Source organism: Canis lupus, chromosome 7 (assembly GCF_003254725.2).
Source record: "Canis lupus dingo isolate Sandy chromosome 7, ASM325472v2, whole genome shotgun sequence".
NCBI lineage: Eukaryota > Metazoa > Chordata > Mammalia > Carnivora > Canidae > Canis > Canis lupus.
The window spans coordinates 19,768,549-19,794,162 of NC_064249.1; the positions used below are offsets into that span (position 1 = coordinate 19,768,549).

General features: G+C 37.5%; 1 protein-coding gene across 1 annotated transcript; it reads right to left on the minus strand.

Annotated features, from left to right (window-relative positions):
• Positions 1–4,202: 4,202 nt before the first annotated feature.
• On the minus strand, positions 4,203–25,260 carry LOC112647833 (complement factor H-like). The gene is made up of 6 exons (XM_049111962.1): positions 25,203–25,260; positions 14,639–14,800; positions 11,017–11,199; positions 10,335–10,544; positions 4,919–5,101; positions 4,203–4,470 (listed from the first exon to the last, which is right to left on the minus strand). The coding sequence occupies exons 1-6, from the start codon at positions 25,258–25,260 to the stop codon at positions 4,274–4,276; spliced, it is 993 nt and encodes a 330-aa protein (XP_048967919.1). The 3' UTR covers positions 4,203–4,273.
• Positions 25,261–25,614: the final 354 nt, after the last annotated feature.

The following is a 25,614-nucleotide window of genomic DNA, read 5'->3' on the forward strand; positions in this document are numbered from 1 at the left end:
AGGGCGGGGGGCAGGGGTGAATGGGTGACAGGCACTGAGGGGGGCACTTGACGGGATGAGCACTGGGTGTTATTCTGTATGTTGGTAAATTGAACACCAATAAAAAATTAATTTATTTAAAAAAATTTTTAAAAAGAATATAGTCTTTCTTATAGTCAGTATACAATTTATTTCCCAATATGGAGAAAATTAAGAGATACCTCATACATATCCACACAGTTTTGTGGCCTTGGGTCCTAGTATCAATGTACTAGCTATTAGGGACTCCAAGTGAGGAGGGTCATGCAAAGGGGTCATCCCAGCTGCCGTGGGTGACACCTGCAGCACATTGGCACAAAACACTTCTTGGTTTCCCCAGGAAAACAGACTACATTCCCACTGCAGCCCCTTCTTTGGGTTGTGGCAATGTTCCACATGACCACCATGAAGGGTCCTTCCTTATGGGTAACAAAGATTTGTGAATTAATTTTATTAAATTTATTCACCAGGAGGGCCCTGAGGATAAAGAGTTTTAAGATAGTCGATTCCTACCCTGTTTGAGGGAAGGCAGAGGGTTACAAGAAGTCCGATGAAAGGAGTGTCATCAGGAAAAGTAATTCAATCTGGGTTTTTTGTTTTGTTTTGTTTTTGTTTTTGTTTTTTATTGAAGTTCGAGTTGCCAACATATAACACCCGGTGCTCATCCCATCAAGTGCTCTCCTCACTGCCCGTCAAGGTAATTCAATTTGGAATGAATTCCTTTGAAAAAAGAGATGATTTCTGACCCTGCAGTAAAACCAACAACTACTAAAAGTGGGTTACTTCTTAGGGAGTGTTTCCTGAATCCAGCTGTTTTAAATGACCTCTACCAGCTGCACTTCCCTGTCTGCTTATCTAGATAATGTTTATCACTTAACATTTTGTTCTAGGGGATCCCTGGGTGGCGCAGCGGTTTGGCGCCTGCCTTTGGCCCAGGGCACGATCCTGGAGACCCGGGATCGAATCCCACGTCAGGCTCCCGGTGCATGGAGCCTGCTTCTCCCTCTGCCTGTGTCTCTGCCCCTCTCTCTCTGTGTGACTATCATGAATAAATAAATAAAATCTTTTTAAAAAAAAAAACATTTTGTTCTAAAACATATTTTCGTTGGCATTAATGAAAGGAGTTAGTGATGTATGCCCTTATAATTAATACCTTTGGGTTATTTGTATTACTAAGTACAGGAATAACGACTAGCAACAGTAATATATCAAACACCTGTGTAATGCACCCCACGTCCCAAGACTTATTTTGAACACTTGTATTAACAGTATATATCATGATGGAAAAGAGCTGGGTGGGTAGAGCACAAGCATGCTGAAAATAAAACATTTCGCTGGCTAGACTGCTTCAAACACCATTTCATAAGTTGTCATTTACTGTTCCGTAATTACATCTTTGAGCTTCATCACATTATAAATGAAATTTACATTTATATGGGTGATGTACTTTAAAAGGGCATTAATAAAAATACAATTAAATATAAGTTAACAATTTTGTGTGTGTTAATAAGAAAAAGGATGAAAGACTAGCCACCCATATTAAAACAATGATTGTGTAGGACTGATACTGATTTTCCCCGAAATTTTCTACAAGTGGTTCCATGCCTTTCCTAGTGAAATAAAGACATTTATTTAAAAACAACAACAACAAAAAAAAATAGATTGTAATTCACTGTTTCAAGATAAAGCGGTTTGGCGCCTGCCTTTGGCCCAGGGCGCGATCCTGGAGACCTAGGATCGAATCCCACGTCAGGCTCCCGGTGCATGGAGCCTGCTTCTCCCTCTGCCTGTGTCTCTGCCTCTCTCTCTCTGTATGACTATCATAAATAAATTTAAAAAAAAAGAAATTGTCTCAAGATAAAGCGGAATATAAAGAAAGTCTTCCCCCTTGTTCAATTACAGAAAGCACATGGGAGTGTTAAGTTCATTAGAAAGGACATCATAAAGCAGGTTATGCACTACTAACCAACAAAGCATGGTATTGACTGCCATCTTCCATCTTTGATTATGGGTGTTGGGTAGGGGAAGTATACTGTGTGCCTGTAAAATTGTATTGTTCTATAAAGAAAAGAAATGCTCAAAGATTAATAGGGATATAACAAAGCAATCAAAGCTAGTTGCAAGAAGCACTTGCTAGCCAAATTTGGGATAATTTAAGCCTCAAAGAATAATACTATAATAAACTGTAAGAAATTGAATAAAATTCATGAACCCATACTGATATATTTTTCAAAAAGAAAGAAAAGAATCTTCAATGCCATCACAAAAGGTCACTATCCTATAAAGTCCTCACTCCAAACATTGGAAGTTAAAGAGCAATTAGAGAGGGTGACAAAACATGAGAGACTCCTAACTCTAGGAAATGAACAGGAGTAGTGGAAGGGGAGGCAGATGGGAGAATGGGGTGACTGGATGATGGGCACTGAGGAGGACACTTGATGGGATGAGCGCTGGGTGTTATGTTGGCAAATCCAACTTCAATAAAAAATATATTAAAATTTTTTTAAATAAAAAAATATATCACAAAAAATAAAGAACAAAAATAAAGCTCTACTAAATCTTGTTAGGTGCAAGTTTTTAATAGAATTGGTAAATTAACACTCATCCTTACACAAGAATAACAATGAGTAAGTGCAGAAAAATTATAAAATTTATTTTTAAAAATCACTATTTTACAACCAACAATGGAAAACTGGTTATAAGCTATACTAATTGTAGGTTAAGTGTTACAGATTCTGCAAGCATTAGGTGAAAGGTTTTGGACAAAAATATATACACCAATGTTAATATTAATAGCAAAGATAATTTGTCATTTAAACATGAGAAAACGCTGTCATTTGTGATTCAAATTTAGATAGGTTGGTTCCATTGGTGACAGACAAGTTTATCATTTTTTTTACAAATTTTTATTTAAATTTTAGTTAACATGCTTAGAATGCCATTTGATTTTATGCAATACAAAGTAACAAGATATCACCTTAAAATATTCTGACCATGATTATATATATCCCTTTTTTCATCTTAAATTTTTGTGCTTTTGTAGAAAGTTAAAATGTTTACAGTCAACTGATTTTATAATTTTTTATTTACAGTTTTAAATTTAAATTGAATTTGCCAACATATAGTATAACACCCAGTGCTCAACCCATCATGTCCCATCCTCAGTGCCCATCACCCAGGTACCCCATTCCCCAGCCACCTTCCCTTCTGCAACCTTTTTTTCCCCAGAGTTAGGAGTCTCTCATGGTTTGTCTCGCTTTCTAATTTTTCCCACTCAGTTCCCCTCCTTTCCCTTATAGTCTGTTTCAACTGACTTTAACTAATTATGTAGTGTGAAACATATGAACATAAAAATCATATTTCAGTCTGTCATTAAATGTTTCCAAAACCCTCTATACCAGCAAAATCATGAAAATATTTTTGGATCTGCAGATCATCACCAAAGAGGTCTTCGTAAGTTCTCAACACGTATTATCTTAGTTTTTAATATATCTTTATTCTAAAATAATATAATCATGTGATCAAAGGTGTTATATGCTAATGATAGAAAAAAATGGAGAATACTGTTCAGTATTAAGGAGTTAAATACCAGCTCTGACCACTAATATTTCTAACTATACTATTGTAAATATTCTATAGTACGCCTGTTGACCCTTGTTTGGTAAACATTTATTCAGTGTTCAAAGCATGGTGTGTGTGTGTGTGTGTGCATTTACATTTGATATCAAATTTTTTGTCACTTTTCATGTCATGACAGTTATGCAAGCAATTAGATTCTACTTTCTCTTTATGATTTGTTTTAATTTTTATGTGTGCTAGATAGTCATCTTGCAGGAATTCATGCATTTCATCATTTTTTGGTAAGTATATCTATTGATAGATAAGCAAAAGTAAGTGATAACTACTTATAACTCTTTTTTATTTATTCATGAGGGACATACTGAGAGAGACAGAGACATAGGCAGAGGGAAAGGAGGCTTACTGCGGGGAGCCTGATGCAGGACTGGATCCCAGGACCCCAAAATCATGACCTGAGCCAAAGGCATATGCTCAACCAACTGAGCCACTCAGGTGCCCCTAATGTGACACTTTTAAGAAGTGATTCATTTGTCTCTTATATTATAATTATACCTTCCATATAATATTAATACATATTCTAACATGGATAAAAAATAAACTGAGAATTGGATTAATAGTGAAAACTTCTGAATAAATGTACATATTTTAATTTTAGGACTACATTTTAACCACTGTTTTATCCACAAACAGGATACACCAGGTTCCCTTCCTGACAGCTTGCTCGGAATGTATACGCTGGTGTCTTTCTACTATATCCATACATACACAGAAATTCAACAATGTCCCCTATTTTTAAATAAAGTCGTTTTTCGTCAGTCCATCGTAACTGTATTTTATGTGTTCTCATGATTTCTTCTGATGTCACACAGGGGCCTGAAAGTACAAAAATAAACATAAAACATTAAGTAGTAAATAAATGTTTTCCCCAGAATTTTGGACTTTCAGATGGGATCTTCCACACTGGTTGAGGGCTTCATTCTCAAAATCTTTTCTATGCCAACTGATGGAAAAATCCATCATGTAGATGTAAATCATTTTAAACAATTAAGAATGTAAAGATGATGTATGTGTTTAGTCTCTGATAATTAAATGTTATAATCAAAGATTCATTATGTCAATTATCACATAAAGAGCTTTCATTAAAGACTATTTTGCTTCTTGAACAAGAATTTTTCAAATTTTATTTCCTCACATATTAATATTTGGTAGTCAAGCATTCAATAGAATGTATGTTAACCCATGAAAATTCTATTATAAATAGCAAAACCTCATATTCATTACACTGATTTTCCCAGGATCCATAAGAACATTAAATATTTACCCAAGCATTTTGGTGCTTCCGACCACTGTCCATTACTACATATTATATTTCTGTTTCCCCGAAGTGTATACAAGGCCTGGCATTGATACTCGACTGATGATCCTGGAGCATATACTGGTAATGGCAATGAAATGATTTCTCCATTGGCAATAGGTGGAGGGGGCCCACATTTTCTTTCAGACTCTAAAAGACATGATTAGATTTATTGAAAAGTCAAAGAAAAACAGGTTAAAATGAAACAATAAAAACATAGTACAATACTTAATATCAACACTTGTAATTTCTGCTGACATAAATGACTCACTAATGAAATTTTAATCACTTAAACAGAATCACACTTTTAAGCCCTTTTTATCCTACATGAAAGCACACAGAAAGCATTAGCAAATATATCTGCTTCGCAGCACTGTGATATTAAAAATGTTTTTCTTAGTAAATAAATGCTGGATAGATGGATAGTTATTTCAAACAAAGAAACTTTCTTGTTATATACAACATACTGCAGTGTCTATTGGATCCCTAGTCGTTGTTTATTGATTTTCATTTTTATTATAAAATAAACATCAACTTCTTTAATAAAAGTCAAAAAATTACACATCTGTATAATGTGAAAGGGAACTGCTGGCTTCCTGTTCTGGACAAGATGAGGTACAAACATTTCTGCTTATTCCTTCTGCTAAGTATAACTAAAAATCCTAAACATATTGTAAAATCCAACATAAGAGACTATGAAAGATATAGATAAGTCAATCTTTCAAGGACCTCAGAATTCAAGGAATCACACTGCAGTGAGTTATCTGGGTTTTCATTTTGCCTTCTATGGATCCTGGACTAGGCACTGAAGAAGACTGCAATCCAAAAATAATACCAAGTTCAGGCAAAAATATATATATATATATCCCAAGAATTCCCTTTGTCTCTATTTCTTTTTAAGATTTTATTTATTTGAGAGAAAGAGAGCACAAGCAGGGTGAGAAGCAGGGTAGAAGCAGACTCCCTGCTGAGCAGAGAGCCTGACGTGGGGCTCAATCCCAGGACTCAAAGATCATGATCTGAGCCAAAGGCAGCCACTTAACAGACTGAGTCACCTAGGTGCCCCTCCTTTTTATCTCTTTAGACAAAGACTTGGGAAAGGAGTAACCTAGCAAAACAAACATTTTTTACAATATTTCAGTTACTTCAGAAAAACATCATAGGAGAAACCTAAAACCACTTCTCTCCCCACCTTGATCCACAGGGGCCAGATGATGAACATGGACTTGTACCCTGCATGGCAGTAATGGGGGCCTGATAAATAAAAGACTTCAGTAAAATCCAAAGTCTTAAAACACAATACCCAAAATGTCCAGAATATAACTGAAAATCATTCATCATACCAAGGACCAGAAATACCTAAAAAGGGAAAGAAAATCAACAGAAGACCACACTGAGATGACATAGATCTTGGAATTATTTGACAATGGTTTTTTAAAATCCTGTAGGAAATACAGAATTGAGAAATATAACAATAAAAAAAATTTTAGGGGGACACCTGGGTAGCTCAGCCATTGATCATCTGCCTTTGGCTCAGGTGTGATCCGGGATCCAGGATTGAGTCCCACATCAGGATCCCTACAGGGAGCCTGCTTCTCCCTCTGCCTGTGTCTCTGCCCCTCTCTCTCTCTCACTCTGTGTGTGTGTGTGTGTGTGTGTGTGTGTGTGTGTGTGTGTTTCTCATGAATAAATAAATAAAATCCTTTAAAAATGTTAAAAAAAAAATGTTTAGGGATGCCTGGGTGGCTCAGTGGTTGAGAGTCTGCCTTTGATCAGGTCATGATCCTGAAATCCTGGGATCGAGTCCTACACCGGGTTCCCTCAGGGAACCTGCTTATCCCTCTGACTATGTCTCTGCCTCTCTGTCTGTGTCTCTCATGAATAAATAAATAAAATTTTCTTTTTAAAAAAAAGATTTAAGCTTCTATGAAAATAAGAGTTTTATGGATTTTCCCCATGAGTTTAGTAAAATCAATATTACAAATCATATCAATTTATAAACCACAAGCAAATCATAATAAAAATATATTTGACATCAAATTTTGGCTTATAGTCATATATTTATGAAGGTAATTTTAGGCTCTTAAAAAAAATAAACAGAGTAGATACTTCCTTAGAGAATAAATCAAGAATTAACACACTTATACTGTATAGTTGAAGGATGAAGATGATTTGTTGAGGATCCAAACAGGAGATATGGAAAAATAACAGAAAAACAAATACGTAATTTATAAAAATACTCTCCAATGACTTTTTTTTTTTTGGCAAATGCTTAAGGACACTGTAATGAGTATTATGTAATTCATCACTGAGATTCAGGTAGATGTAAAGTGCAATTAGCTATAGCTGTGGCCCCTAGAGTGTACATCAAATCCCTTGGGAATTATTAAGTCATTTTTAGATTGCATGACCCAGGTTTTTTGCTCAATAGGTCTGAATGAACCTGAGAATTTGCATTTGCATTTCTATCAATTTCTCAAAAGATGCTGGTGCTGCCATTCCAGAGATCACTTTGAGAATCACTGGGTAATAAGATTAACCAGTGAGTATACAATCTCATTCCTTTATGCTAAGGCATAAAACGTCTTTGTTCTGGCCTAAAAAAAATCATCTATGTCCATTTTTTAATGATGCTAGAGGTAATTCTACATTTTATTCTTAAATACTTTAATAAATAGATTTCATTAAAGTACCTCTGCATATTGGCCTTCCTATCCAGTGGTTCTTAATACACTGTACAATATTGGATCCAATCCAATTGGTAATATTGTGAAAAAAATTTTAAGATTTTATTTATTTATTTGAGAGAGACAGGGAGAGAGCACAAGCAGGGGGAGGGACAGAGAGAGAAGCAGACTCCTCACTGGGCAGAGAGTTCAATGTGGGCCTGGATTCCAGGACCTTGGGATCATCACTTGAGCTGAAGGCAGATGCTTAACCAACTGAGCCACCCAGACAGCCTATTTTGGACATTTATAAATCACTTTTTCTCCTGATCTGTATGATTCCTTCTTTGAGCCTATGAGTATAGCGTCCTACTCATAGGTAAACTAGAACAATAAATTTCTGAAAGAAAAATAATAGGTATTTGTTTAGTAAATCTTTAAAAATACAGACTGGGGATCCCTGGGTGGCACAGCGGTTTGGCGCCTGCCTTTGGCCCAGGGCGCGATCCTGGAGACCCGGGATCGAATCCCACATCAGGCTCCCGGTGCATGGAGCCTGCTCCTCCCTCTGCCTGTGTCTCTGCCTCTCTCTCTCTCTCTCTCTCTCTGTGTGACTATCATAAATAAATAAAAATTTAAAAAAAAGATATAAAAAAATAAAAATAAAAATAAAAATAAAAATACAGACTGGCCAATAACTATAATCTAAAATAACAGGTACATATCAAACCAATGAATACTGTACAAAGTTTTTCTTATAACTTGAAAAAAATATGTTAGAAGTCTTGACTTAATTAAATTAAATGGTTCTTCTTGTTTTGTTTCCTCTTTAAGTTTTTAATTTAAATTCTAGTTAACATAAAGTGTAATATTGGTTTCAGGAGTAGAGTTTAGTGAATGGTTCTATGTCTGCCTGAAGTATAACAGAGTGATGGTGATATAAAAAGCCTAAAGAAATACGGACACATGTAATACTTGAGATCATACTTCTTACATTTGAATTCTTTTTTGTCCATATGAGCCATCTGCCTAATGCATGTATTTCTCATTTTGCTTCAAATCTGCTTCCTTTAATTATGTCAAATATCTTAGAAAATCATATATAAATAAGGAAGTAACTAACAGTAAATTGAGCCATGATGTGATTGAGGAGCCTTGATACAGGAACATAGAAGACTGAGAATGTGTATCAGAAGTTATCCTAAGTGCACATAAGATGACATGAAAGTGAAATAATTTGGTTCATGTTGCTAACCTTTTATTATTAGGGCTAATTCTCTACCAGAATCTAAAACTTTCCAGAGATACCAGTTAAAGTCTAGTATTACTGCCTAGCTTCATACTTGTACCATTTAGGCTCTGAACTAAGGATATTCATCAGCCTAGGGTAAAACTAAAGGCACTATATTTATGCATTCTGGTGGATGGGACCATTTTTCTCCTAAGTATTTTACAAATGCAGGTCCATTAATCCCAAAACCCTCAGCACAGTTGTGACTTCTTACTCCATACTGGTAACTACCTAATATGTGAGGTATACTATCATGCATAATCAAATATGGTAGCTAACAAGGATGTCCTTTAAAAAAAATGAAAAAAATTACTCCATGGTTAACAAACTCTGAAATTTAATTTTATGTATTGGTTGTTATATTTTGTAGTTTTATTTAAAAAGAAATTATTGGGGTGCCTGGGTGGCTCAGTTGGTTAAGCCTCTGCTTTTGACTCAGGTCACAATTCCAGGGTCCTAGGATCAAGCCCCATATCAGGCTCCCTGCTCAGCGGGGAGCCTCCTCCCTCTCCCTCTGCTGCTCCCCCTGTTTGTGTTCTCGTGCTCTCTCTCTCTCTGTCAAATAAACAAAATCTTTTAAAAGATAAAATAAAGGGGATCCCTGGGTGGCTCAGCGGTTTAGCGCCTGCCTTTGGCCCAGGGCGCCATCCTGGAGTCCCGGGATCAAATCCCCCGACAGGCTCCCGGCATGGAGCCTGCTTCTCCCTCCACCTGTGTCTCTGCCTCTCTCTCTCTCTCTCTCTCTCTCATGAATAAATAAATAAAATCTTTTAAAAAAGATAAAATAAAAAGAGATGATTACATAGAAGCTATGATCATATCACAGAAAAGACATACAAATGCTTCCTAAAACCAGTACTCTGGTTGTGTCCAGCTGCCACCTGAGCAAGAACTTGAAACTAGAAATGTCAATATATTCATGAAAGAGACTTTCAATGCTTCCCAAACCCATGATGAGTAATAAAAGGAAAAGCATTGAGAATTAATTATCTTAAGAAAAATACCATACATTGTAAGAAATCAGAGGAGATATTGTAGGAAAAACAAGAATTTTTTTAAAAAACCTCCTGGCAAACCAAGCAATACAACTCACAAGAAGAGAATGTGAAAGGTAAACTTCTATGAATAGGTAGACTTAGTATACCTAATCATGTAGATTTAGTGTCACTACATTTCTAGTTTTAATTTTTTAAATACCATAATTAAAAGTGATTCTATAATGAACAATAAAATTAACAAAAATAGGACTGATTTGATAATGCAAAAAAGTGGGTGTGGTAAAATACATAAAAATGATTTTAAGTATTTAGATATAAGTGATTTTATATATTTAGAAACTTAAAGGATTCAGTCTCATGACTTTTATGACAATTGATTACATTTAATTGTATTGAAAATAGGATTTTACTTTGCATACTGTCCTCACCTACACACCGAGGTGGAGAACTCCATTTTCCCATGTAGCATGTTATCCCATCTTCTCCAGATATCCTAAAACCATCTTTGCAAATATAACTTAATTTAGTGCCATGTACATAAAGGCTAGAATTAAAGGTTTCTTCCCTTTCTTCTGAAGACTTAGATGCTCTCATGATTCCATGTTCTATATGAGGTGGTTGAGAACATGGAATCTTTTCTATATGAAGAATAGAGATCAAAGAGTCAAGCACAAATACAATGCTTACATGGAAAAGTACAATCAAATATCACTTGAGATTTTAAAATAAGGACAATTTAAACAAATGAAATCATTTAAAACTGAAATATTTGAAACTTGCAAGGATATACATCTCCATAATATGGATGCTACTAACGTAATGTCTTGTTCAATATACCCCTCATTCTTGTCTTGCTCATCATTAGGAGCAAAATAGGCATAAAAGGAAATTTTATCTCATGTCTACATAGGAACTCAAAGTTCTTGTCTGTGTTCATTTCACAGAAGAAGTGAAAGAATGCTGATTGATATTTGTACCTAGATTGTAATTCACTGTTTCAAGATAAAGTGGAATATAGAGAAAGGCTTCCTCTTGTTCAATTACAGAAAGCACATGGGAGTGTTAACTTCATTTGAAAGGACATCATAAAGCAAACACTGCATTACTGACCAACACAGCGTGGTATTGACTGCCATCTTCCACCTTTACACACAACTTCTTCTGAATCCTGAATTACATAATCTTCTTGACAGAGAATGGATATTTTTCCTCCATCCTGGTAATTCACTGTGGTTGTCATATCTTGAGCATTGGGAATCTGAGGTGGTGGTGGACATGACTGTGTTTGTAGCTCTAAAAATATTCAAATTAGATTTCTTGATTAAAAACCATAAGTTAAAAATATCAAAGGGATAATTAAACAGAAAACTCAAAGTGATGTAATCATAAATGATCAAATAATAAGGGCATGTTCTGGATTTAAATATGTGATACTCGGGCAGCCCAAGTGGCTCAGTGGTTTATCGCCACCTTCAACCCAGGGCCTGATCCTGGAGACCTGGGATCAGGTCCCACATCGGGCTCCCTGCATGGAGCCTGCTTCTCCCTCTACCTCTCTCTCCCCCCCTGATAAATAAATAAATAAATAAATAAATAAATAAATAAATAAATAAATAAATAGAAATATTTAAACAAATATGTCATATTCTTTAGCTTGTACAGTATATCATGTTTGGCTTATTCTCATGGGTTTCTTTGTACTTTCCTCTTTTTACTCTTTCTGTGATCAATCTTGAATAGTTTATATAAAATCTCTTTTAATTCTTTCTAACCATTGGGATGTTCTAGCTGAAATACTCAGTATCAGGCATTAAATAAAGATTGATATCAAGATCTTTTTTACAGATATCCAGAATCAAATGGGTTGGGACTGTATTAAAGCCTGAGTGGCTCAGGGGTTAAGTGTCTGCCTTAGCTCAGGGCATGATCTTAGGACCCCGGATCAAGTCCCACATTGGGCTCCTTGCAGGGAGCCTGCTTCTCCCTCTGCCTATGTCTCTGTCTCTCTCTGTGTGTGTCTCTCATGAATAAATAAATGAAATCTTAAAAAAAAAAAATCTCAACTATCATAAGATAGTCTACCAAAGGAGGATCATTAGGCTACAGGAAGAGTTACATTTAGTTAATGATCAATTGATTTGATACAAATTCTTGACCCAGATAAGAATGAAATATGTTCACTAGTGACTTAATGAATTGCTTAAAATCCAAAGCTCCCCTGGAGGTACCATTTACTAGCTTGCCCATGCTGTGTAAAGATATTTAGACTAATGAACAGTTTAATGGATTAGACAGGCTGCCCTTAGTTACACAACCAGTGGGATATGAGACACCTGTCTGAACTCCCATAAAACTGACACCCCAGATATATCTGGGCAGTCAATAATTAGAAGGCAAAGTGGGTCGTGTTCAACTGAGAGAAGACTCTTGATGACTAGACCTGGAAACTTTTGGATCTCTCTACGATTTCTTGATTTTGCTTTCTCCTGTAACACCATATCTTTATTTCATTGAAAGCTTTCTGTGAGAGGGAACTGGGTGGCTCAGAGGTTAAGCATCTGTCTTTGGCTCAGGGTATGATCTCGGTCTGGGGATTGAGTCCCGCATCGGGCTCCCTATGAGGAGCCTGCTTCTCCCTCTATCTCTCTGTCTCTCTCTCTTGTTTCTCATGAATAAATAAATAAAATCTTTTTTTAAAAAAAGTTTTCTGTGAGCGGTACCTGGGTGGCTCAGTTGTTGAGTGTTTGCCTTTGGCTCAGGTCATGATCCTGGGGTCCTGGGATCAAATCCCACATCAGGCTCCCTACAGGGAGCCTGCTTCTGCCTCTGCCTATGTCTCTGTCTCTCTGTGTGTCTCTCATAAATAAACAAAATCATAAAAATATTTTTTAAAAAGTTTTCTGTGAGTATACACTTGGAAATCTTTTAAATCCTTTCAGTAGTCTATATTTTATATTCAATTCAGGGAAATATTTGAGTAAACTTCATTCATGCTACTATATTGCATCAAAAATATGTTTCCTTGGGGTACCTGAGTGACTCAGTCAGTTAAGCATCTGTCTTCAGCTTAAGTCATGACCCCAGGGTCCTGGGATCGAGCCCCAGGTCAGGCTCCCTGCTCATCAGGGAGTCTGCTTCTCTCCTTCTACCCCTTCCCCTTTTTAGTCCCCACCACCACCCCCTCCCCGGCCATGCTTTCGCTCTCTCTCAAATAAATAAATAAAATATTTTTTAAATATTTTTTGTTATATTTAAGTATCTTGGCAGATTTTTTTCAATGTATTCTCTTCTGTGTCTGATATTTAACCATTTTTTGTCCTAATAATATAAACTTGTACTTCCACTTGATAAGTCTTGCTAGAGGTTAATGTATTTACCAAATTTCTCTAAAAGTTTTATTATTCTGTAAACCAGATGTTTATGCTTTTTTTAGCTTGTTATAACAATTTATGCTTTAATTGTTCATTCCTTCCAAGTTCTTTGGGTGCATGTTCTTTTCTCAATTCTAGATGGTAATTCCTATTGCTTTTATTATGCTCCTTGTTTAATAATGCATGGTTTAAAGCTATAGATAACTTTGCTTTTGCTGTATCCCATAGATTTCAATGTATACTATCAGTCATTTTATGGAAAGTATTTTCTGTTATTTCTAATATTAACTACCCATTTCATTTCTCTGAAATTTTTATGGAAGTGAAAAGATCAGAATAAGTAAACAATTTTGAATAGCAAGAATATAATTGAAGAATACAAATCAGACTTCAAGACTTATTGTAAAGCTATGGTTACCAAGGTAATGTGGCAGGAATAGAGATAGATAAATGGATACATGGGCTGATAGTCTAGAAATAGATCAATACTTACATAGGTGACAGATTTTGATGTCAAAGTCTTTTCCACACATATTGCTAGAACTTGTATCTATAGATACATTTTTAAATCAAACCCTCTTTTACATCAAACTCAAAAATATAAGATGGATGATATACCTAAATATAAATGCTACATCTATAAAGCTTCTAGAGTTAATATAGAGCATGTATGTATGCTTCATTGCATGCAAATATTTATTTCTTTTTTTAAAAAAAAACTAAAAATATGTTGAATTGTTGATAGTAGATTGGGTTTTTGTACTGGTATGACACTACTTTCCATGTATTCTAGGCTTGAGAAAATTGGTTAAAATATTGAGGATAGTGATATAAGGTATCCTACAGAGAAAGAAGAGAGATACGAAATGTGAAAAGTGGAAAACTGGAATAATGCCTGTACTATTCAATTGGAATTGGTAGCGTTTAATAGGATGCAGAGCTTTCAATATAGACACATAAATATATAGATGATTAGAGAGATACATGCATACAAACACGTGTAGATACATAAGTGGATATATAGATAGATACATAGATACACACTAATCAAAGGCATAAGTATAGGCATAGGCACATTTGTGTATAATAAAAGGACTTAAAAGCAATGATGTTCCAATAGTAATGAGTACACCTACTGCTCAGATGTTAACTTAAAGCCAAGTTTCTAGGTGGTTTGTTACATAGCTAATATACATGATACAATCAATATTTGGAAACAGCGTTTTGGTTATTTTTAAATTGCCTTCCAGATTGAAAATTATTTGTAATAACAAATAGCTGATTTTTTAAGACACAAAGATCATTCTTTTATAAGGTAGAAAGAAATCAAATAAATTCTTGAACACATTATAAAAAATTACCTGTGCAGGCTACTTCAGGATCCCATCTTCCATTGATGCAGATTGAGTGTTTGTACTCTGATCTTCCACTACATTTGTAACTTATGTTGGTGTTATGATCAAATTCAACCACCTCATAGCCAGATAACTGTGATAATTTACACTTCCCACTGTCATTTGTTGCTGTAAAATTAAAACATTCCCTTGAAAAAACTAACTTTAAAAATCAAAACAGCTACTACATTAAAAATAGCTATAGAGAGGGAGGGGCAAGGTGGCGGAAGAGTAGGGTCTCCAAATTACCTGTCTCCACCAAATTACCTAGAAGACCTTCAAATTATCCTGAAAATCTATGAATTCGGCCTGAGAATTAAAGAGAGAACACCTGGAATGCAACAGTGAGAAGAGTTCGCGCTTCTATCAAGGTAGGAAGACCGGGAAAAAGAAATAAAGAAACAAAGGCCTCCACGGGGGAGGGGCCCCGCGAGGAGCCGGGCTGAGGCCGGGGCGAGTGTCCCCAGGACAGGAGAGCCCCGTCCCGGAGACGCAGGAGCTGCACCGACCTTCCCGGGCGGAAAGGGGCTCGCAGGGAGGTGGAGCAGGACCCAGGAGGGCGGGGATGCCCTCGGGCTCCCCGGGACAGTAACAGGCACCTGCGCCCCGGGAGAGTGCGCCGAGCTCCCTAAGGGCTGCAGCGCGCACGGCGGGACCCGGAGCAGCTCGGAGGGGCTCGGGGGCGGCTCCGCGGAGGGGGCTGCGGGGCGGGAGCAGCTCGGGGGGGGCTCGGGGGCGGCTCCGCTGAGGGGGTTGCGCGGCTGGAAGCGCGAATCCAACAGCGCAGACCGGGAGCACAGGGCGCCGGGACACAGCCCAGGATCCGGCCTCCTCCGGGACAGGCAGAGGCCGGGAGGGCCCAGGACAGCGAGGAAGCTCCTACCCCAGCTGAGCAGATCAGCGGCCCCGCCCCGGAGCCTCCAGGCCCTGCAGACGGAGAGCTCCGGAGTTCCTGCGGGGGCTGAATCCAGGGCTCCAGAGCTGGCCCCGCCACTGGGGCTGTTCCTCCTGGGGCCTCGCGGGGTAAACAACCCCCACTGAGCCCTGCACCAGCTCACCCAAGTGCTAACACCTGAAAATCAGCACAACAGGCCCCTCCCCCAGAAGACCAGCTAGACGGACAAGTTCCAGGGGAAGCCAAGGGACTTAAATTACACAGAATCAGAAGATACTCTCCCGTGGTTCTTTTTTTTTTCTTTTCTTTTCTTTTCTTTTTTTTTTTTTTTTGTTTTGCTTTTTGATTTGTTTCCTTCCCCCACGCCCCTTTTTTCTCCTTTCTTTTTCTTTCTCTTTTTCTTCTTTTTTTTTCGTTTTTTTTCTTCCTTTTTTTTCTCTTTCTCTTTTCTTTCCTTCTTTCTCTCCTCTTTTTCTCCTTTTCCCAGTACAACTTGCTTTTGGCCACTCTGCACTGAGCAAAATGACTAGAAGGAAAACCTCACCTCAAAAGAAAGAATCAGAAACAGTCCTCTCTCCCACAGAGTTACAAAATCTGGATTACAATTCAATGTCAGAAAGCCAATTCAGAAGCACTATTATACAGCTACTGGTGGCTCTAGAAAAAAGCATAAAGGACTCAAGAGACTTCATGACTGCAGAATTTAGATCCAATCAGGCAGAAATTAAAAGTCAATTGAATGAGATGCAATCCAAACTAGAAGTCCTAACGACGAGGGTTAACGAGGTGGAAGAACGAGTGAGTGACATAGAAGACAAGTTGATAGCAAGAGGGAAACTGAGGAAAAAAGAGACAAACAATTAAAAGACCATGAAGATAGAATAAGGGAAATAAACGACAGCCTGAGGAAGAAAAACCTACGTTTAATTGGGGTTCCCGAGGGCGCCGAAAGGGACAGAGGGCCAGAATATGTATTTGAACAAATTCTAGCTGAAAACTTTCCTAATCTGGGAAGGGAAACAGGCATTCAGATCCAGGAAATAGAGAGATCCCCCCCTAAAATCAATAAAAACCGTTCAACACCTCAACATTTAATAGTGAAGCTTGCAAATTCCAAAGATAAAGAGAATATCCTTAAAGCAGCAAGAGACAAGAAATCCCTGACTTTTATGGGGAGGAGTATTAGGGTAACAGCAGACCTCTCCACAGAGACCTGGCAGGCCAGAAAGGGCTGGCAGGATATATTCAGGGTCCTAAATGAGAAGAACATGCAACCAAGAATACTTTATCCAGCAAGGCTCTCATTCAAAATGGAAGGAGAGATAAAGAGCTTCCAAGACAGGCAGCAACTAAAAGAATATGTGACCTCCAAACCAGCTCTGCAAGAAATTTTAAGGGGGACTTTTAAAATTCCCCTTTAAGAAGAAGTTCAGTGGAACATTCCACAAAAACAAGGACTGAATAGTTATCATGATGACACTAAATTCATATCTCTCAATAGTAACTCTGAATGTGAACGGGCTTAATGACCCCATCAAAAGGCGCAGGGTTTCAGACTGGATAAAAAAGCAGGATCCATCTATTTGCTGTCTACAAGAGATTCATTTTAGACAGAAGGACACCTACAGCCTGAAAATAAAAGGTTGGAGAACCATTTACCATTCGAATGGTCCTCAAAAGAAAGCAGGGGTAGCCATCCTTATATCAGATAAACTAAAATTTACCCCAAAGACTGTAGTGAGAGATGAAGAGGGACACTATATCATACTTAAAGGATCTATTCAACAAGAGGACTTAACAATCCTCAATATATATGCCCCGAATGTGGGAGCTGCCAAATATATAAATCAATTATTAACCAAAGTGAAGAAATACTTAGATAATAATACACTTATACTTGGTGACTTCAATCTAGCTCTTTCTATACTCGATAGGTCTTCTAAGCACAACATCTCCAAAGAAACAAGAGCTTTAAATGATACACTGGACCAGATGGATTTCACAGATATCTACAGAACTTTACATCCAAACTCAACTGAATACACATTCTTCTCAAGTGCACATGGAACTTTCTCCAGAATAGACCACATATTGGGTCACAAATCGGGTCTGAACAGATACCAAAAGATTGGGATCGTCCCCTGCATATTCTCAGACCATAATGCCTTGAAATTTGAACTAAATCACAACAAGAAGTTTGGAAGGACCTCAAACACGTGGAGGTTAAGGACCATCCTGCTAAAAGATGAAAGGGTCAACCAGGAAATTAAGGAAGAATTAAAAACATTCATGGAAACTAATGAGAATGAAGATACAACCATCCAAAATCTTTGGGATGCAGCAAAAGCAGTCCTAAGGGGGAAATACATCGCAATACAAGCATCCATTCAAAAACTGGAAAGAACTCAAATACAAAAGCTAACCTTACACATAAAGGAGCTAGAGAAAAAACAGCAAATAGATCCTACACCCAAGAGAAGAAGGGAGTTAATAAAGATTCGAGCAGAACTCAACGAAATCGAGACCAGAAGAACTGTGGAACAGATCAACAGAACCAGGAGTTGGTTCTTTGAAAGAATTAATAAGATAGATAAACCATTAGCCAGCCTTATTAAAAAGAAGAGAGAGAAGACTCAAATTAATAAAATCATGAATGAGAAAGGAGAGATCACTACCAACACCAAGGAAATACAAACGATTTTAAAAACATATTATGAACAGCTATATACCAATAAATTAGGCAATCTAGGAGAAATGGACGCATTCCTGGAACGCCACAAACTACCAAAACTGGAACAGGAAGAAATAGAAAACCTGAACAGGCCAATAACCAGGGAGGAAATTGAAGCAGTCATCAAAAACCTCCCAAGACACAAGAGTCCAGGGCCAGATGGCTTCCCAGGGGAATTCTATCAAACGTTTAAAGAAGAAACCATACCTATTCTCCTAAAGCTGTTTGGAAAGATAGAAAGAGATGGAGTACTTCCAAATTCGTTCTACGAGGCCAGCATCACCTTAATTCCAAAACCAGACAAAGACCCCACCAAAAGGAGAATTACAGACCAATATCCCTGATGAACATGGATGCAAAAATTCTCAACAAGATACTGGCCAATAGGATCCAACAATACATTAAGAAAATTATTCACCATGACCAAGTAGGATTTATCCCTGGGACACAAGGCTGGTTCAACACCCGTAAAACAATCAATGTGATTCATCATATCAGCAAGAGAAAAACCAAGAACCGTATGATCCTCTCATTAGATGCAGAGAAAGCATTTGACAAAATACAGCATCCATTCCTGATCAAAACTCTTCAGAGTGTAGGGATAGAGGGAACATTCCTCGACATCTTAAAAGCCATCTATGAAAAGCCCACAGCAAATATCATTCTCAATGGGGAAGCACTGGGAGCCTTTCCCCTAAGATCAGGAACAAGACAGGGATGTCCACTCTCACCACTGCTGTTCAACATAGTACTGGAAGTCCTAGCCTCAGCAATCAGACAACAAAAAGACATTAAAGGCATTCAAATTGGCAAAGAAGAAGTCAAACTCTCCCTCTTCGCCGATGACATGATACTCTACATAGAAAACCCAAAAGTCTCCACCCCAAGATTGCTAGAACTCATACAGCAATTCGGTAGCGTGGCAGGATACAAAATCAATGCCCAGAAATCAGTGGCATTTCTATACACTAACAATGAGACTGAAGAAAGAGAAATTAAGGAGTCAATCCCATTTACAATTGCACCCAAAAGCATAAGAAGCATAGGAATAAACCTAACCAAAGATGTAAAGGATCTATACCCTCAAAACTATAGAACACTTCTGAAAGAAATTGAGGAAGACACAAAGAGATGGAAAAATATTCCATGCTCATGGATTGGCAGAATTAATATTGTGAAAATGTCAATGTTACCCAGGGAAATATACACACGTTTAATGCAATCCCTATCAAAATACCATGGACTTTCTTCAGAGAGTTAGAACAAATTATTTTAAGACTTGTGTGGAATCAGAAAAGACCCCGAATAGCCAGGGGAATTTTAAAAAAGAAAAACCATATCTGGGGGCATCACAATGCCAGATTTCAGGTTGTACTACAAAGCTGTGGTCATCAAGACAGTGTGGTACTGGCACAAAAACAGATGCATAGATCAGTGGAACAGAATAGAGAATCCAGAAGTGGACCCTGAACTTTATGGTCAACTAATATTCGATAAAGGAGGAAAGACTATCCACTGGAAGAAAGACAGTCTCTTCAATAAATGGTGCTGGGAAAATTGGACATCCACATGCAGAAGAATGAAACTAGACCACTCTCTTTCACCATACACAAAGATAAACTCAAAATGGATGAAAGATCTAAATGTGAGACAAGATTCCATCAAAATCCTAGAGAAGAACACAGGCAACACCCTTTTTGAACTCGGCCATAGTAACTTCTTGCAAGATACATCCACGAAGGCAAAAGAAACAAAAGCAAAAATGAACTATTGGGACTTCATCAAGATAAGAAGCTTTTGCACAGCAAAGGATACAGTCAACAAAACTCAAAGACAACCTACAGAATGGGAGAAGATATTTGCAAATGACATATCAGATAAAGGGTTAGTTTCCAAGATCTATAAAGAACTTATTAAACTCAACACCCAAGAGACAAACAATCCAATCATGAAATGGGCAAAAGACATGAACAGAAATCTCACAGAGAAAGACATAGACATGACCAACATGCACATGAGAAAATGCTCCGCATCACTTGCCATCAGGGAAATACAAATCAAAACCACAATGAGATACCACCTCACACCAGTGAGAATGGGAAAAATTAACAAGGCAGGAAACAACAAATGTTGGAGAGCATGCGGAGAAAAGGGAACCCTCTTACACTGTTGGTGGGAATGTGAACTGGTGCAGCCACTCTGGAAAACTGTGTGGAGGTTCCTCAAACAGTTAAAAATATACCAGCCCTACGACCCAGCAATTGCACTGCTGGGGATTTACCCCAAAGATACCGATGCAATGAAACGCCGGGACACCTGCACCCCAATGTTTATAGCAGCAATGTCCACAATAGCCAAACTGTGGAAGGAGCCTCGGTGTCCAAAGAAAGATGAATGGATAAAGAAGATGTGGTTTATGTATACAATGGAATATTACTCAGCTATTAGAAATGACAAATACCCACCATTTGCTTCGATGTGGATGGAACTGGAGGGTATTATGCTGAGTGAAGTAAGTCAGTCGGTGAAGGACAAACATTATATGTTCTCATTCATTTGGGGAATATAAATAATAGTGAAAGGGAATATAAGGGAAGGGAGAAGAAATGTGTGGGAAATATCAGAAAGGGAGACAGAACGTAAAGACTGCTAACTCTGGGAAACGAACTAGGGGTGGTGGAAGGGGATAAGGGCGGGGGGTGGGAGTGAATGTGTGACAGGCACTGGGGGTTATTCTGTATGTTAGTAAATTGAACACCAATAAAAAATAAATTTAAAAAAATAAATAAAAAAAATAAAAATAAAAATAAAAATAGCTATAGAGAGCTGGAACAAATAATCCCAAAACTTACATGGAACCAGAAAAGTCCCCAAATAACTAAAGGAATGTTGGAAAAGAAAAGAAAGCTGGTGGCATCACAATTCCAGACTTCAAGCTCTGTTACAAGGCTGTAATCATCAAGACAGCATGGCACTAGCACAAAAACAGAAGACACATGCAGAAGAATGAAACTGGACCATTTCCTTACACCATACAAAAACTCAAAATGGATGCAAGACCTAATTGTGAGACAGGAATCCATCAAAATCCTAGAGGAGAACACAGGCAGCAACCTCTTTGACCTCAGCTGCAGCAACTTCTTGCTAGACACATCTCCAAAAGCAAGGGAAACAAATGCAAGAATGAACTACTGGGACTTGATCAAGATAAAAAGCTTTTGCAAAGCAAACAGTTGACAAAACCAAAGACAATGGACAGAATGGGAGAAGATATTTACAAATGTCTTGTCAGATAAAGGGCTAATATCCAAAATCTATAAAGAATTTATAAAACTCAACACCCAAAGAACAAATAATCCAATCAAGAAATGGGCAGACGATACAAACAGGCATTTCTTCAAAGAACACATACAAATGGCCAACAGACACATCAGAAAAAAACTCCACATCACTCAGTATCAGGGAAATACAAATCAAAACCACAATGAGATACCTCCCTCACACCAGTCAGAATGGCTAAAATTAACAAGTCAGGAAATGACAGATGTTGGTGAGAATGTGGAGAAAGGGGAACCCTTGTATACTGCTGGTGGGAATGCAAACTTGTGCAGTCACTCTGGAAAACACTATGGTTCCCCAAAAAGTTGAAAATAGAGCTACCCTATGACCCAGCAATTGCACTACTAGGGACTTACCCCAAAGATATAAATGTAATGATTCGAAGGGGCACCTGCACCCCAATGTTTATAGCAGCAATGTCCACAATAGTCAAACTATGGAAAGAGCCCAGATGCCCATCAACAGATGAATGGGTAAAGAACATGTGTTACACACACACACACACACACACACACACACACACACACACACACTGGAATACTACTCAGCCATCAAAAAAATGAAACCTTACCATTTGCAACAATGTGAATGGAACTAGAAGGTATAATGCTAAGCAAAGTAAGTCAATTAGAGAGAGACAATTATCATATGATCTAACTTACGTGGAATTTAAGAAACAAAACAGAGGACCATAGAGGAAAGGAGGAAAAATAAAACAAGATGAAATCAAAGAGAAAGACAACTGTAAGAGACTCTTAAACATAGGAAACAAACTGAAGTTTGCTGGAAGAGACAGGGCTGAGGGGATGGGGTAACTAGAGGATCCTAAGCAAGCTCCATGCCCAGCTTGTGGCCTGATGCTGGGCTCAATCTCACAACCCTGAGATCATGACCTGAGCTGAAATCAAGAGTCAGATGCTTAACCAACTGAGGCACCCAGGAGCCCTGAAGAGGCATATCTCCAAAGAAGACATACAGACAGCCAACAGATACATGAAAAGATGTTCAACATCCCTAATCATCAGGGAAATGCAAATCAAAACCACACAATGAGATAATACCTCACATCTGTGACTATTTTTTTAATTAATTAATTTATTTATTTATGATAGTCACAGAGAGAGAGAGAGAAAGAGAGAGAGGCAGAGACATAGGCAGAGGGAGAAGCAGGCTCCATGCACCTGGAGCCCGATGTGGGATTCGATCCCGGGTCTCCAGGATCGCGCCCTGGGCCAAAGGCAGGCGCCAAACCGCTGCGCCACCCAGGGATCCCACATCTGTGACTATTATCAAAAAAACAAGAAATAACAATGTTGATGAGGATGTGGAGAAAAGGAATCCCTTGTGCACTGCTGGTGGAAATACAAATTGGTACAGCCACTTTGGAAAACTGTATGGAGGTTCCTAAAAAATAAAAAAAAAGAACTACAGTATGGTCTAGCAATTCTAAGTATTTACCTGAAATAATGAAAACACTAACTTGATAAGATGTATGCACCCCCCTATTTACTGCAGCATTATTTACAATAGCCAAGATATAGAAGCAATCTAGATGTCCATCAACTCACGAATGGATAAAGAAGAGGTGATATATAAATACAATGGAATAGTATTTAGCCGTAAAAAAACGATAAAATCTTATAACAACATAGATAGACCTTAAGGCATTATGATAAGGAAAATAAGTCAGACAGATAAATACCATATCATTTACTTATATGTGAAATCTAAAAAAAAAAAAAAAAAAAAAAAAAAAGCTAATGGATACAAAGAATAAATAGGTAAATACCAGAGATGGGGGTGCAGGTGGGTGAAATGGGTGAAGGGAGTCAAGATACAAACTTCCAGTTATAAAATAAATATGTCATGGGGATGTAATATACAGCATAATGACTATAGTTAACAGTACTTTGCTCTATAATTTTAAGTTACTAAGAAAGTAGATCTTGAGGGGCGCTTGGGTAGCTCAGTTGGTTAAGTGTCTGACTCTTGATTTCTGCTCAGGTCATGATCTCAGGATCATGAGCTCTAGCTCTGCCTTGGGCTCCATGCTGGGCATAGAGCCTGCTCAAGATTGTCTCTCGCCCTCTCCCTCAGTCCCTCCCCCATTCCTGCTTGCATGCATGCTTTCTCTCTTTCAAAAAAAAAAAAAAAGTAGATCTTGAAAGTTAAAAAAAAGTAGATATTGAAAGTTATCATCACAAGAAAATGAAATTCTGTAACTATGTATGGTAATGGATGCTAACTAGACTTACCACGATCATTTCACAGTGTATACAAATATCAAATCCTTACCTTGTACACCTAAAACTAACATAATACTGTTATGTCAACTATAAATATATATATAAATTAAAATACACCCAAAAAAGAAATTGATTGTTTAAAGGCATGAACTGTTTTCTGTATATACTCTAAGAATCTTTGAGAAGCTATTTTTTACCTGATCATCTTATAATCCAATAATATTATGATGCCATAATAATAAATTTTTGCTTGTTTCAATATGTTATGCATGGACCATAGAAGCTTTTCATATAGCTACCTATTTTAATAATTCAATAAAAATGGAGCCCTTTTAGAAGTGGATAGAATCTCTTTGTAGGTCTTTGCCAGTATCTGTTAATGGTTTAAAAAGCAGAGTCCAGTGAGGATGAACAGAGTGAAGTCAAAACAAACTAGAGGTCCAAGGCTTGGTCCTATTTTTAGAATTGTTCCAAAGTTCTGAAGAAGATAAAACAAGGTATTCTTCAAGGGAAAGTAATGGAAGGAAGATCTACAGTCAAGAGGACTGGTGGTGGTGGTTGTCATGTCCAATCCTTGAAAGGATTTCTTTATTAGAAGAAAATAAACACATGGAGAAGAATGAAAGAAAGAGTGGAGGTCAAAGTAAACATTGAGAGGGAAAAATTGAATTAAACCTAAGATAGTTGAAAAGGTTCTATTAAATTTAGTATAGGTAGAGGATTCACATTAAGAAGGCAAACTCACAGCAGGGGAAAGCAGCCACCAAAGCAGATGTTTTGGCATAAGTTATAATGAAAAGCTAAGAATTGTCATACCTAAGACTACCTTGGGTTTTTCCCTCCATATGAGAGAAATGAGGTGAGATCATTTGGAGGGATAGAAGAACACAAAACTGAGGATTGGTCCTGGCAATCCCTTTGACAGGAATGTGTTTAGCAAAAATGGGTTCCTAAGCAACAAAATGTATTGATCTATTTAACAAACTTCTATCAAATATCTCCTGTGTCAGCAAGTCTTCTGAGTATTGGGTAGAAATCCCTGCTCTCATGGAGAAACTGAGTCTAAGCTCTAGCTTCTCCTGGGATTAATAAATGTCTAGAAATCAGATGAACAAATAAGACTGGACATCCAGGGCTCTCTCTGAACATAGAACCCAGAAAAACTCTTGGAAAAAAACTCATTAAAGGGAAAAGTGAAAGAGAGTCCCCAAGGTTCTCCATGTTGGGCCTTGAAGGAAGGGATGATTTTAGAGAATCAGAATTTTTTTTTCCTGGGCCACCTTCAGCTGCCTCCCTCGACTACTACTGACTGCCACCCACCCACCCTCCAGCACATGGACTTCTTTTTTGCTGCATTTGAAACAGGCTGAGGAATCATCGTTAGAGAGATGATTGCTTTGAGAGAGGCAAGACTCATATGGGAGTGGAGCAAATGGGTATTTTCTCAACTTCATTTCTTTGTTTCCCGGAGCCTGAAAGAAGAAAGAGTGCCATATAAAAACAAAAATGGTATTTATGCAAAGATAGTTATATTTTCCTGGTAATTAGGACTCATGTGTTAATTTTATATATATATATACAAAATTATATATATATAAATAAATATAAATATAAATAAATATATATAAAAATAATAAAAAATTAAAAAAATAAATATAAATAAATATATATATATAAGTATATATATACACACACACACACACACACACACACACCTGCAAGTAAAATTTAG